General features: G+C 40.1%; 1 protein-coding gene across 1 annotated transcript; it reads left to right on the top strand.

Moving 5' to 3' along the window:
- The first annotated feature begins 676 nt into the window (after nt 1–676).
- LOC146370951 (CD209 antigen-like protein C) lies at nt 677–15,358 on the top strand. The gene is made up of 6 exons (XM_084908712.1): nt 677–753; nt 870–937; nt 1,231–1,440; nt 12,675–12,817; nt 14,225–14,328; nt 14,628–15,358. Exons 1-6 carry the CDS (start codon nt 677–679, stop codon nt 14,761–14,763), a joined length of 738 nt encoding a protein of 245 aa, XP_084764838.1. The 3' UTR covers nt 14,764–15,358.
- Nucleotides 15,359–15,561: the final 203 nt, after the last annotated feature.

The raw sequence follows: 15,561 nt of genomic DNA, 5'->3' as shown, positions 1-15,561 counted from the left end.
CAACAACAAAAAAAACCCCAACAATTTTAAAACAGTATATACTAAAACAAGGATAAGGTTAAATATGCATTGAGGTGACAGTATAGCCTGAAAGGAAGCCACACAGCACATCAAAAATAGCATTCTACCAAGTGAATATACATCAAAACCACACATCAACCTAGCAAAGCATGCAAAGCACCTGTTTCTTCAATTGGCAGTATTCATCTCTAACAATATCTAAATTCAATCACATTTAATTTACTTTCCACAAATAAATGCATGTGTTGTCTGTTTGTAGTGCAAACAGATAAAACACAGCCACTTGTTAAAACCCGACAGCAATATTAAAATCAAGAGGAAAATTAGATAAACAATCAAATTCAAAATAAAACTGAGAAAGCCAAAGTAGTAGCAGCACCCTAGCTGTACACAAAACAGTCCCACAGATCAGGTTCTTGAAAGTTCTCCACAAAACCTTGAAAAAAAACTTGTCTTCTGTATCCTTTCATTTGGATACCATATATACACAGTTTGAGAACAGGCCTAGTGGTACCATAGCTGCACAAACCACATGTTGTCAACTTCCTCTGAACTTAAAATAAAAGAATAACCTGAAACCAGTGAGACTCGCACACTTCACATGGCTTGTGCTGCCGAGCTGAGCTCTCAGAAATAATCCACATCCTTTCATGCAATGGAGGAAATTTATGTCAATACTGAACATCTCAAACCTGATAACCCAACACATTCGACAAATCTCACAGGTAAGAAGTGAGAGAGACATGGGAAAAGAATTATACATGTGTTTTAACATCTATTTTTCACTTTATTTTGCATTCAGTTTTGTTTTGCTTTTCCATTGTTTCAGGTCCAAGGAGCTGTAAAAGAAGTTTGTCTTTAGTTGTTATTCTCTCTCTGGGCCTGGTGGCTGGAATTATCGCTCTTTATTTCTACTGTGAGTTGTGTTGGTGTTCTAATTAAATTAGACATGAACGTTTGAAAGCAGAAATACGCACAAATTAAAAATATGTAAACCATTTTAGGATGATGAGATTGCAACAATGGTTCCTTATTCTCATGTAAAAGCATGTGAATAAGGAACTAAAACCTTCATATTTAGCATGTTTCATTGCTTAGAGGCAGACTGTTAAAATATTTTTGTTTAACTGTAAAATAATTAGAATTAGTACATGAATTAATGCCTTTTTGTGTCTCAAAAACATATTTGTTTATCTGTCTGTATTTCAGACAATAACTCCTTATATGAGTCAGCTGAACATCTCTCTGCAATGAACATCCAACTTTCCTCAATAACTGAGGAGAAAGACCTTCTAAACACAAATCTCTCTTCCATGAGTAACAAACTTTTCTCCATGACTGAGGAGAGAGACCTGCTGCATGCCGACCATACCAAAATCACAGAAGAGCTGAAGAGGCTGAAGAGCTTGTTTAACCAGAGTGAGTCCTTGTGTCTTTATAAAAGGTCTTACTGTGGAAATTGATTCAACAGAAATTTTAAAAAGCAAACGTTAATCTTTAGGGGCACATATTTATATGAACCACTGGCTTCATTGTTGCATCTCTGCTTATCACTTTAAAGCTGGATTGCAGCAGTGCATCTTATGCTATTCACAAATTCACATTTACAAGAAAAATACAGTTGGTACAAAAATGCTGGAATCCATTCTACTAGTAAATGTGTAATTCATCATTTGTAAAGCATTAATCCTCCTTAGTGTGTAATTTATAAACACATGAATACAGATATGTGTAGTCATGATGGAAAATATTACTGTGTTCTTGGTATCATTTTAAGTATTAAAGTCTAAGTAAGTGAGTAACAAAGTATTTAGGTGCCCATTCATTTATATATTGATTAAGATGTGAACTTATCGTGATTTAATAGAGATTTTATAAATACTTTTTTCAAATTTTAATTTATTGTTAATTCAGACTTTTTTCAGTTAACTATTTTTTGTGACCTTATCTAAAGAGAGGACTAGTTTATATTAATATTTATTAATAAAAATGAATGTAGGTCAAGACTCAAACAAGTCTCAGGTATCTTCACAGCAGAAAAATGACACAGAAAAATCACAAAGAACATACAAATAGTTTTTTGCCAGATGCAAACATAACCCACCTGAGGTTTATGATACGTAATACTGAAATGTAGGTTAGGTTAGGTAAGGTAGTTTAAGGTAAGATAAGGTAAGATCTTTATTTTCACTGTTACCAGAACAATGAAACACAGTTTAGCATCTTTCCATTGACAGCATGTAGGTTTTTAACATTCAGATTCTTAGCATAAGAGAATAATATAAAATAAGTTGAAGAGGTACCTACACAGAGAATGTATGAAAAGCTCAATAATTTAAGTATCTACACAAAAGGATATCAGAATCAGAATACTTTATTGATCCCCAGGGGAAATTATTTTTTGTTACAGTGCTCCATTATAAACAAAACATTAACAAGACAGACAATACACTAACTAAGAATAGCACAATATATACATATATATTAGGGGTGCAACAATACTCGTATCGATATTGAACCGTTCGATACAGTGCTTTCGGTTCGGTACGCATATGTATGAACAATACAAAATTTTTAATTTATTTTATCAACTTTCCTTCTGATGATGCTGTCTGTGTTGAGCGCTCAGTGGATCTGCCCTCGACAGTGCAGCCTAGGCGGAGTAGTCGAACGCAGATTCACTGAGCGCAGGGCAAGCTAGCGAGACAGAAGTTAAGCTCTCCTTGCAACATGGCAAATTGAACCTCCCCCACCCTAATTCAGATCTGGCGTTTGGAACTATTTTGGTTTTCATGTGACGTATGACCCTGAAGGTAAGCGCGTCATGGACAAAAGTAAAACAGTATGTTGGATGTGCCACGCAATGCTCAATTACATTGGTGGGAACTAGTGCGTTAGCGCAGTTTGCTCGTTAACGTGTTGGCCGTCCATCCCCACGCACGGGGCGATCCGCGGTAGCTCGTTAACGGAGATTTGCCGTGTTGTGGCGTTAATGTCATTTCAGATTAACACTGACAGCACTAGTGGGAACACAGCGAATATGACTGCACATTTACTCCGACATCATCCTAGTGCAAAGACAAGTGGAAGCAGACAAAAACAACAAGCTCGCATGCTACAAACTTGACCCGAGTCATTTAGACAGCCGTTAGCACATGATTCTCCTTATGGGGACCTGATATGTTTAATATGCTGCTGAGAATATACCCCAGAAGAAGCGTATAGTATAGCTTTTATTTTGGAAAGAGCCATTTCTCTAAACTCTCTTTTCCAAAGATGAGTGATTTCTCCATCAGATAGATTTTTTTTTTTTATTACTTTGTTGTTTCAGCAACATTAAATTCAAAAACTGTACTTTTGAGTTAAAATATATATTGAGAATTTTAATAAATGAGAAATTAAAAAGGCATGAACGATTTTTTTTGTATCGAAAAAATATCGAACCGTGACACCAAAGTATTGAACCGAACTGAACCGTGAATTTTGTGTATCGTTGCACCCCTAATATATATATATATACATAAAAGTCACTTATTAATAAATAGCTGAAAAAGAAACATGTGTAGCTGTAGCAGTAAACAGTGTGTTAAGTGGATGCGTTGTACAGGGAGATGGCCACAGGCAGGAATGATTTCCTGTGTCGTTCAGTGGTGCTTTTCGGTAATCTCAGTCTCTCACTGAACGTGCTCCTGTGACTGACCAGCATGTCATGGAGTGGGTGGGAGGTGTTATCCAACATTGTCTTTATCTTGGACAACATCCGCCTCTCCGACACCACCTTGAGGGAGTCCAGCTCCATCCCCACAACATTACTGGCCTTACAGATCAGTTTATCGAGTCTGTTGGAATCTGCTACCCTCAGCCTGCTCCCCCAGCATGCAACAGCATAGAGGATCGCACTGGCCACAACAGACTCGTAGAAAATCCTGAGCATTTTCTGGCAGATGTTGAAGGACCTCAGTCGCTTCAAAAAATAGAGACGACTCTGGCCCTTCCTGTAAAGTGCTGTGGTGTTTTTAGCCCAGTCCAGTTTATTGTCAATGTGTACTCCAAGGTATTTATAGTCCTCCACAATGTCAACACTGAAAGTACCAAAAAGAGTTACAACAGGAGAAATTAGGTGTAGTCTCTACTAATTGCATGGCATGTTCTGATTATTATAACAAGCTTGTAGTTTACCAAGCTGGTCTTTGACCACTACAGGAGTAGTCATTTCCTTAGCATCACTGAATCCAGCATAGTTCTCAGCTCTGACTCTGAAGAAGTACTCCGCATTCTCCCTCAGACCAGACACTGTGAAGTGGATTGACTTTGTTGTACCACATTCCTGGTCTTCCTGAAGTCCACTATCAATTCCTTGGTCTTTTCCACGTTGAGCTGCAGATGATTCTGCTCACACCACGTGACAAAGGAGTCGACCACAGCCCGGTACTCTGTCTCATCATCCCTGCTGATGCATCCAACCACCGCAGAGTCATTAGAAAACTTCTGAAGATGGCAGGTCTCTGTGCAGTGGCTGAAGTCTGTGGCGTAGAGGGTGAAGAGGAAGGGGGAGAGGATAGTCCCCTGTGGTGCCCCTATGCTGCTGATTACCTTGTCAGACACACACTGTGGGAGACGTACATATTGTGGTCTTCCTGTCAGGTAATCAACAATCCAGGACACCAGAGAAGCATCCACCTGCATCGCTGTTAACTTATCACCCAGGAGGGTCGGCCTGATGGTGTTGAAAGCACTAGAAAAGTCAAAAAACATGACCCTCACAGTGCTCGCCGGCTGGTCCAGATGAGTGTAGACACGATTGAGCAGGTAGATGATAGCGTCCTCAGTTCCGAGACGAGGCTGATAAGCAAATTGAAGGGGATCCAGATGTGATCTTACTATGGGTCGCAGCTGGTCCAGGAGGTCAGTGCCACGGGCCTGTAATCCTGGGGGCCACTGGGACGTGGCGCCTTTGGAATAGGGACGAGGCATGATGTCTTCCACATCACTGGTACCCTCTGCAGACTCAAACTCAGCATAAACAGTTTATGAAAGACTCCACACAGCTGGGGGGCACAGGTCTTGAGGACGAGGGGACTCACTCCGTCTGGTCCAGCAGACTTGCCTGAGTGAAGTCTCTTCATTTGCATCTCAACCTGGTATTGAGTGAAGGTGATGGGTGGGGGAGGGGTGTCAGGAATCTCACAGGAGGCAACAGCGCCATGTGAAGAGAGAGGCTGGCACAGTGGTGTGGCTCTGGATTCCAGGCTGACCACAGGTGAGGTTGTGGGGGTGTGAGCAGACACTGTGGTGTCGAATCTATTGAAAAACAGATTCAACTTGTTAGCTCTATTCTCACCTCCCTCAGCTCCCCTGCTGTTGGTTGGCCTGAATCCAGTGATGGTCTTCATGCCCCTCCACACCTCTCTTATGCTGTTCTGCTGGAGTTTCCACTCCAGCTTCCTCCTGTAATTGTCCTTAGCCTCTCTGATCTTGTCCTTTAGTAACACCTGGACCTTCCTCACCTCCTCTTTATTGCCCCCTCTGAAAGCCCTCTTCTTGTTGTTGAGGAGGGCTTTGATGTCCTTAGTCACCCACGGCTTGTTATTTGGGTAACAATGAACAGTCTGAGCTGGAACAATGGAGTCGGTACAGAAAGTTATGTAGTCCGTGATACACTCAGTAAGCCCATCGATGTCCTCGGCGTGAGGCTCACAGAGTGTTTCCCAGTTGGTCACCTCGAAACAGCCCTGTAGTTCTGCTAAGGCTTCCTCTGACCACTTCCTAAAGCTCCTCGTGGTCACAGGTTCCCTCCTCACAATTGGCACATAGCGGGGGGTGAGGTGAATCAGGCTATGATCTGACCTACCAAGTGGGGGGAGGGAGGAGGAGCTGTATGCATCCTTGACATTAGCATACAGTAGGTCTAGAATTTTTTCTCCCCTGGTCGGACAGTCCACATATTGTCTGAATGTTGTTAGTGTATTGTCCAGTGATACATGGTTGAAGTCACCCGAGATTACAATAAAGGCACTCGGGTGCTGAGTCTGTAACCGGGCTATGGCAGAGTGGATAGTGTCACATGCAGCTGTGGGGTTAGCAGAGGGAGGAACATAAACAGCCACCAAGATGACGTGAGAGAATTCCCTGGGTAAATAATACGGCCTGAGTCCAACAGCACACAATTCAATGTCCGGGCAACAAATCCTTTCTTTGATTGTTATGTTGGCAGGGTTACACCACCGGTTGTTAACTAAAACAGCAAGCCCACCTCCTTTCCGCTTACCGCTAGCGATGCTGTCCCTGTCTCGGTATTCCCTCTGACTCCGTACTAGTGCTGAGAGCTCGTCGATTTTATTCGATAATGATCGCACATTTCCCATTACGATAGATGGCAGACACGGTTTATACCTCCTCGCTTCGAGCTTCCGCTGTCTCACCGTCTCCTTCTTTCTTCTCTTCTGTCCTTGACCTCTGCATCCCCGATGTGTTTTTCTCCAAATTTCAGCTGGTACTTCTGCGGGTCTGGCCAGCGAGCCAGCCGGCATCAGGGTGATCAGCTGATCTCTGGAGTAAACGGTCCGTACGTGTAGGAGATGTGCCGCGGTCCCGTTCCTTGATAAAAGTAATAGTTCCACGGCCACCAGAAGAACAAAAACTCTCTCAATCCACATGATTGAGTGAAAGATAATAAACGGATGAAAATACTAGTCAGAAAAAAAAAGAATATGTAAGAAAACAGAGCAAAACTAAGAGAAAAAGCAGGAGCGACTGTAACAGGCTGCACGCTGGTTGGCGCATGCGCATGCGCATGCGCGCGCATATTCACAAGTTATATACAGAAACGAAATTAAATAATAGATATCGATATAGATATAGATATATATGCAGGCTCAGACGGCGCCTGGATAAACAAGGTCCGCAAGGTCCACTTCTCATCAGGGCACCCTGATGAGAAGTGGGCTACTGGAACAGGAAGTCACCGGTGGGCAAGAGATGAAAATAGGGCGTTGTTGGAATGCTACTACTCAAGTAACCCTGACGGAAGAGGTTACATGAAAAGGATGAGAGACCTATGGAATCTTCGATACCCAACATCCACATTGATGGCAAAAAAACTAGTAGCTCAGTGTTCCAACATTCAAAAGAAGGGATTGCTCTCACAGCTAGAGATTGACGAGGTACAACACAAATGCTACGGAAAGGGGGAGCCAGGATGACAGGTCAGGGAGGAGATATCATCACCCCCACCCGAGATTGGGCACCATGCCCCAAGTGTGATAAAAGAAGGTTTTTTGAGTGAGACAGGAACTGACCTGAAAGACAACATCATGAAGCTTGAAACTTGGATCACCCGTAGCCAGTTACCAAGACTACGTGAAGCAGCAGTAATCAGTGAGATACTTGGCTAGAACTTGAACAGCCACAATGAACAGTGCCCTCCATGGAGAAGGAGACTAGAGGCTAAGATCAAAGTAGCACGGAGGGAGGTTAGCCAAATATCGGGGGTGCAGAAAGAAGGTGCCTAAGAAGTATAGCAAGCTGTCCATACCTGAGGCCTTGGAAACTGCCAAGCAATGACTCACAGCCTTGGCCAGCCGCTTAAAGAGGTACACCAGAGAGATCGAAGGCAGGAGAATAAATTAGCTGTTCTCCACAGAACCAGTCAAGGTGTACTCTCAGTGGCAGGGGAATAATATGAGAATGGTACCACCAAGGCTGGAGATGGAGCAATACTGGAAAAACATATGGGAGAAGGACGCAACCCATAACAGCAATGCTCAGACATCCAAGAAAGGGTCTCCAGTATGAAGAGTTGGACACCACCAGGCATGAACCACATGGTTCATGCCTAGTGGCTGAAGAAGCTGACTGCACTCCATGAGCGCCTACCGCCACAAATGAATCAGCTGCTAATTGACGAAAGACACCCAGAATGACTAACCGAAGGCAGGACAGTCCTGATCCTCAAGGACCCCCAGAAGGGACCGGTCCCATCCAACTGCCAACCAATAACCTGTCTTAGTACCACATGGAAACTCCTGTCAGGCATCATAGCGGCTAAGATGAACAGGCATATGGCTCAATGCATGAGCCGGGCGCAGAACACCAGCTACGGGTAGACCAAGCAGTTGCCTGAGACTGCAAGACTTGGCTGACTAACCTATGCACTGCTTGGATTGATTATAACAAGGCTTATGACTCAATGCCCCACAGCTGGATCCTAGAATGCCTAGACCAGGGATCGGCAAACTTTCTGATGATGAGTACCATCTAAAATTTCCTCAGAAGTCAATGTGCCATATGATTGCATTAGCAATAAATTTAATAACGCTCTATATCAACAGTTACACACTATATAGAACAACTTTACAGAATTATATTTGTTCGCAGATGCAGGCATAATGCAGATCAGCTATTTTGAAACAAAAAAAAGACGCTTCTTATCCATAACAAGAACTCCATAACAGCAAATGAACTGTACAACAGAAAATGCAAATGCTATTTATGCTCTCCTTACAACAATGATAAGAAAAATAAACTGGGCCAATATGGAATGTTTGTTAATACAGGGATACACATGTTAATGTGATCTCTGGTCTCCGAATCAGAGACACAGGTCTCCTAGTGTCCAGCATTCAGACGGCTACCTGAGGACACTCTTCATGTGAGAGAAAATCTGCTCACACAGATATGTAGAGCCAAATACTGTCATTAAGGCCTCTGCAATGTTCAGAAGACAAACTTGTCAAGTAGTGATGTCCAGCAGGTGAAAATGCAAGCTCCATGAACACGCACAGCTATGGATTCCAGCTGCGTCTGTAGTTCTGTAAATTTTGACCCCCACAGAGTCGAGCTTTTCAGTTCAATTAGCTGCATTTCGATGTCCTCTGTGTCCAGCCAGTTAAAGCGAGACAAATCCAGCTGCTTATTAAAGCTTTCTGGTTTGATCAGAAAAGAAAGCATTGGTCCATACACCTGAAAGTCCCAAAAACACATTGTGAATTTTGTCTCGAGTCTATGGATGTATCCGTGTATTTCCATGGTGCTGATGCTGCACTGAGCAGACAGCTCCCGAAGCATTTGAAGTCTCGGAATCTGGACGTTTCAACATCACTTGAAAAAACTGCCAGATAGCAACGTCCCTCTCACCAGTAGGCTTAGTTGTTTTTAGCCAATTACAAGTTGAATCTGGTAGTTGGGGTTGTTAGCCAAGATACTGTCACTAAGCATTAAGAAGTGGCACAACTAATGTGTCTATGCGAGCTAATTTGTCATGTGCACCGCTGGACCTGCCATTTATTTTTTTATGCACCTTCTCAGATGAATTCACTGCATGTTATGCCATCAGTTAACCCTTCTCATGTCATGCCAACTGTGGCACAAGTGCCCACGGTTGCCGACCCCTGATATACATCTATATATATATATATATATATATATATACATATATACATATATATATATATATATATATATATATATATATATACATACATATATACATACATATATATATATATATATATATATATATATATATATATATATATATATATATATATATATATATATATACATATATATACATACATACATATATATATATATATATATATATATATATATATATATATATATATATATATATATATATATATATATATATATATATATATATATACAGCCACAAACATAAATCAATTTTATTGGAATTCCACGTGAAAGGCCAATACAAAGTGGTGTACACGTGAGAAGTGGAACGAAAATCATACATGATTCCAAACATCTTTTTACAAATAAATAACTGCAAAGTGCGTAATTATTCAGCCCCCTTTGGTCTGAGTGCAGTCAGTTGCCCATAGACATTGCCTGATGAGTGCTAATAGAGTGCACCTGTGTGTAATCTCATGTCAGTACAAATACAGCTGCTCTGTGACGGCCTCAGAGGTTGTCTAAGAGAATACTGGGAGCAACAACACCATGAAGTCCAAAGAACACACCAGACAGGTCAGGGATAAAGTTATTGAGACATTAAAAGCAGGCTTAGGCTACAAAAAGATTTCCCAAACCTTGAACATCCCACGGAGCACTGTTCAAGCGATCATTCAGAAATGGAAGGAGTATGGCACAACTGTAAACCTACCAAGACAAGGCCGTCCACCTAAACTCACAGGCCGAACAAGGAGAGCACTGATCAGAAATGCAGCCAAGAGGCCCATGGTGACTCTGGACGAGCTGCAGAGATCTACAGCTCAGGTGGGGGAATCTGTCCATAGGACAACTATTAGTCGTGCAATGCACAAAGTTGGCCTTTATGGAAGAGTGGCAAGAAGAAAGCCATTGTTAAAAGAAAACCAAAAGAAGTCCCGTTTGCAGTTTGCCACAAGCCATGTGGGGGACACAGCAAACATGTGGAAGAAGGTGCTCTGGTCAGATGAGACCAAAATGGAACTTTTTGCCCAAAATGGAAAACGCTATGTGTGGCAGAAAACTAACACTGCACATCACTCTGAACACACCATCCCCACTGTCAAATATGATGGTGGCAGCATCATGCTCTGGGGGTGCGTCTCTTCAGCAGGGACAGAGAAGCTGGTCAGAGTTGATGGGAAGATGGATGGAGCCAAATACAGGGCAATCTTGGAAGAAAACCTCTTGGAGTCTGCAAAAGACTTGAGACTGGGGCGGAGGTTCACCTTCCAGCAGGACAACGACCCTAAACATAAAGCCAGGGCAACAATGGAATGGTTTAACACAAAACATATCCATGTGTTAGAATGGCCCAGTCAAAGTCCAGATCTAAATCCAATCGAGAATCTGTGGCAAGATCTGAAAACTGCTGTTCACAAACGCTGTCCATCTAATCTGACTGAGCTGGAGCTGTTTTGCAAAGAAGAATGGGCAAGAATTTCAGTCTCTATATGTGCAAAGCTGGTAGAGACATACCCTAAATGACTGGCAGCTGGAATTTCAGCAAAAGGTGGTTCTACAAAGTATTGACTCAGGGGGCTGAATAATTACACACACCCCACTTTTCAGTTATTTATTTGTAAAATATGTTTGGAATTATGTATGATTTTATTAGGTGTTATTAGGTGAAAAGTCACGTAGACATGTAGATTGCTTACTGATCAATAAAAAGCACATTTCATGGAGCTGATCACATTATATAAAAACAATTTCCCTTTGACATTTTCGTTCCACTTCTCACGTGTTTACTACTTTGTATTGGTCTTTAAAGTGGAATTCCAATAAAATTGATTCATGTTTGTGGCTGTAATGTGACAAAATGTGGAAAAGTTCAAGGGGACCGAATACTTTTGCAAGCCACTGTATATATGTAGCGCCTAGCGGCCTCTTCATGGTTTCCATTTGCCTGTGGGATGCCCACATATGTTTCGAGCAAACGTTAGAACACTTTTGCAAATATGTCATGTCTTAATAAATCGAGCTGATATTTGAAGTTTACACAGCAACATTCTAGCCTGAAAATATCTTAAAAGTGTATTTTGTAATCCAGAAAGAGTAATATTTCAAACTCCGCCACACTACGTTCCCCCGCAACTGCCTTGTTTGAGTTTTGGACAAAATGCATTCTGGGATATTTGCCTGGGTTTGTCTACAGTAGCCAGCGAGCTGATTGGAGACCAAAACAGCCAATCAGAATTTTTGCATCCAAGTCTGTGATTGGTTGGTTTTGTGGCACAAATATAACACTGTACAGAAAGAGTTGAATGCGCAGGGGCAGAGATGTTGAGAGCACGAGCAACACATTGCGAGATCCGCAGAGCTCTGAGCAAGAACAAATGCAAAAACTGAGCGAGAGGGGCTGTTGTTGTGTGTGTATATGGATAATAGCAAACACTGAAATACATTTTTTGCACGCAGCAATGAATTTTGTTCGATCAAATTTAGCATTTCTTCATTCAAAATACATTTCTCCTCAAAATGGCACTCATCATCAGAAAGGTTGCCGACCCCTGAGAGTCAAGTAAGTCAGCATCAACTCAGGTTCAGTTCCAAGGTGTTCCTGAATTAGAGGAAAAATATCCATTTTTGTGCTTTTACAAAGTTGAACTCACCTGAAATGAAAGAAGTAATGGATGGCCTACTCCTTTGCTGAAAACCAAGAGAAGCTCCACCAATTAAGGAGGCAATTAGCTGAAGATGTAGTTTTCTGTCATTAAGGACAATCTGAAATCAATGGGTATTTCCATACATACATACATGGATCTGGAGGTTAAAATTGTTTAGTAATCGCATGATGTAAGATACATTAGCAAACGATTTTAGCGGTATTTAGGGAGCAAATAAAAATAAGCAGACACTTAAGTCATGGCACTGCCCTCACATTCTCAGACATAATATTTGTGGTCATTCCAGCAGGAACACTAAATTAGTGGCAGATATGAAAGTGATCACAGCACAAAAAATATTTTAAAAAGTTAGCACAGTTCACTTTAGCTTTTAATTTCCTGGCAAAAAATGTGTCACACACACTTTGTTGTTGTTGTAAAACTGTTATTCTCTGTAAGTGAATGCAGTGTGCATAGATCTTATTGTTAGATGATCCTGTTTAATTAAATAAAGATCAAATGAGCATTATTATAGAATTCTTAAAACATCATTCACTAACTGTACTACTACGTCTCTGTAATTTCTTCTAGACAAAGCATGTCCTGCAGGATGGAGCAACTTTAGCTGTAGCTGTTATCTCCTCTCTGAAAGCTCTGCTTCCTGGGATACAGCCAGAAAGAACTGCAGAGACAGAGGAGCAGATCTGATGGTTATTGACACTCCTGAAGAACAGGTACAGTGTTTGTGTATGTGTGTGTTATTGTGTTTGGAAATAAATATTAAAGTTCAAACTCCTGTTTATTTTAATGTAAACAATTTGTCCGGTTTTGAACAAAAATCTAGAAATTAATACATATCTACAACACATTTACTACACATAAAACCCTGAAACAACTATAATTTTGTCTCAGTGAGAAAAAAAAAGGTAGACTTTTCTGTTTTCGCAATTTCTGGAGAAATTGCAGTGAGATTGTTGCTACTGGTAGTCTGTATCTTGCCTCTGGTGCATCTAAAATGCTGGAGGCAATGAGTTAAAGGCTGGTTAACAAAGTTAAAAGCAGAAGTCTCATAAATACATGGGCAGGTAATTAGATTTTCTGTGTGTGATTAAAAGAATAAGAAAAAAAGACTTCTGAAAAATGTAATTGTGAAAAAAGTCCCATGCTGTATTTTAACTCACAACCATCGACATGCAAGGAAGAGGTGAAAAAGAGGTAACTCTGCCACTAACTAAAAAGTGGAATTTTCAGAAATGGTGCAAGATTTAGAAAATCAGAATAGAAACACACAGTGGATAATTGAGCCAGTCATTTTGAGGTATGAATAGTTTGTCTACCACAAATGGTGTGAGACTAGTTAGGGAAGAAGAAGCGTCTGATAACATACACTGGGACTGCTGCTTTGCAACAATCCCACAGATTACAGTGAATGAAACCCTTGGAAGTTAGAAAAATAAATTAATAACTGTACAAGAACACATGCAATGTAGTTTCCAAAGATTCTTCCACTGATACACTGCAAAAGAGAGCACTTCCTATGAGCTGGACAGGAGTTTGTAGCCAAGGGGCAGGTGCATCCGATAATTTGAAGACAATTTTTCATTACTATTAGTATACTAATGCACTATGTATTGTTTCCACTGTACATGTTTGTCCTGCAAACTGTACTGTTCCACTCTACCTGTTTGTTTTTTAACTCTGACACACTAATGTACATGCTTTAGTAAAAGTTGTGTTTTATGAAATGTGTGGGACATCTTGAAATGAGCAAACACTTCTAAGATAATTTTGAACACGTTTATAATACGTTTAGACAGTATTAAGAGATTTTAGTGGCAATGACTTACTCATTGTTTTAAAAAAAAACAACATAACAAATAAATTAAAGGTTGGAGTGTATGAAAGCATGTTGCCTGTTAAGTGGTGTGTTTTCCTGTTTTAGCTGTGGAAAATGTATCTCCATTGTTGAGGGTAAATGCTGCAATAAATATGTAAAAGCAAAACAAGGGGAAAAAGGAAAGAGAAAATGGTTTAATTTGTGGTGGTTTAGGATTTTTTTAAAATCCTAAAAGAAATTTGAATAAATTGTGGTTCAAATCTAAAATGAAAGTCTTTTCTTTTTAAATTTTTCTATTAAACAGATGATCCTCTCTGTAATCATCACAGAAGACGCTTGGATTGGTTTGAATGACAAAGAAAAGGAGGGAACATGGAAATGGGTAGATGGAACCCCGCTGACTCTCAGGTAAGACTTCACTTTTGGTTTAGTTTACTACTTTTATTACATTTCAAAAAGATATTTGTAAAACCCATACATATATGCAGAGATACCCACATTTGCGATGTTACATGTCAGTGGGATGAGCCAAACTGCAAGGCCAATAGGTTAAAGATGTGTGCTAATGACTTGTTTTGGTAACATTGATCAGAAGAAGTTACTATATTAGTCATGATGTACTGCAGTCTGATGGAAGCACCAACACCAAAGCATCTCAGTTTTTCTTCAGTAATAATAAGACAATGTTTTTGTCACTGACCTGCTAGGTACTGGGCAGGAGACCAACCCGATAATGGTGGTGGACAGGAAAACTGTGCTCATATCATAAATAATAATAAAAAGTCCTGGAATGATATCCCATGTTCAACTTCTCTTAAGTGGATCTGTGAAAAAATACCATAAAATCAATGTACAGTTTCTCAGAAATAATATAATCAAAAAATGTTTTGCGGTTTTAGCTGGGATTGTAATTCCACATTATAACTTTAATTTGATATGCTCTGTCATGATGAGGTATTTTGTTGTAGCTTTTTTATAAGTCAGTGGAGATCAAACACAAGCATGGCTAAGCATAGGTGGTTAATTCTTGATTTTTCTATTTGAAATTATTTGATTTTTAATGTAATTTTCTTCTTCTGGTAGTTTTTTTAATCTATTGTGGTATTATTGTAATTAAGTCTTTCATTTCTTTTCCTTCTTCTTCATAGTTGTTTTACTCAGTTTCAGTTCACGATCATATGTTTTGCTTCATACCACATTGTATTACCTCATATTAGAGGCAGTTTTTTTCCTGCAGTGTTTCTTTATGTTCCTACCTCTGTCTCATTTCTGTGTTGTTGTTAGTATTCATTAGGGTTAGTTGTCTTTTGCATATTTCCTCTTTTCCATTTGTTTCCTGTGTTTGTATTACTTCCTGCTTCAGTTTTTCCCTCATTACTTTCATTGTTATGTTTTTGATAGTGTTTGAGTGACCTTGTACGTGTCATTCTGTCTTACAATAAACTCCAAAAACAAAAGATCTAAAGTGCTCTTCTGGTAATTGATTGAGATATAGACTTTATTAAGACAGTTATCTTATGATAAAAAGACCAAAAAGCCTTATGTGAAGAAAGCTGTATTGTGTATTTTGTTTTTTGTTTTTGTTTTTTTACCTTTTTTTGGCCATTTTCTAAAATTAAATTCAAGTTCAGATGAACAACA

The sequence above is a fragment of the Perissodus microlepis genome, chromosome 16 (assembly GCF_051167445.1).
Source record: "Perissodus microlepis isolate ML-2025 ecotype Zambia chromosome 16, ASM5116744v1, whole genome shotgun sequence".
Taxonomy (NCBI): Eukaryota; Metazoa; Chordata; class Actinopteri; order Cichliformes; family Cichlidae; genus Perissodus; species Perissodus microlepis.
This window is presented reverse-complemented; position numbering and strand designations above follow the sequence as displayed.

Coding starts and splice junctions, on each gene's coding strand:
- LOC146370951 (XM_084908712.1), top strand. CDS start 677: ATGGAGGAAATTTATGTCAATACTGAACATCTCAAACCTGATAACCCA. Junction 754..869: donor ACAAATCTCACAGGTAAGAA/GTGAGAGAGACA, acceptor GAGCTGTAAAAG/AAGTTTGTCTTTAGTTGTTA. Junction 1,441..12,674: donor GAAGAGCTTGTTTAACCAGA/GTGAGTCCTTGT, acceptor AATTTCTTCTAG/ACAAAGCATGTCCTGCAGGA.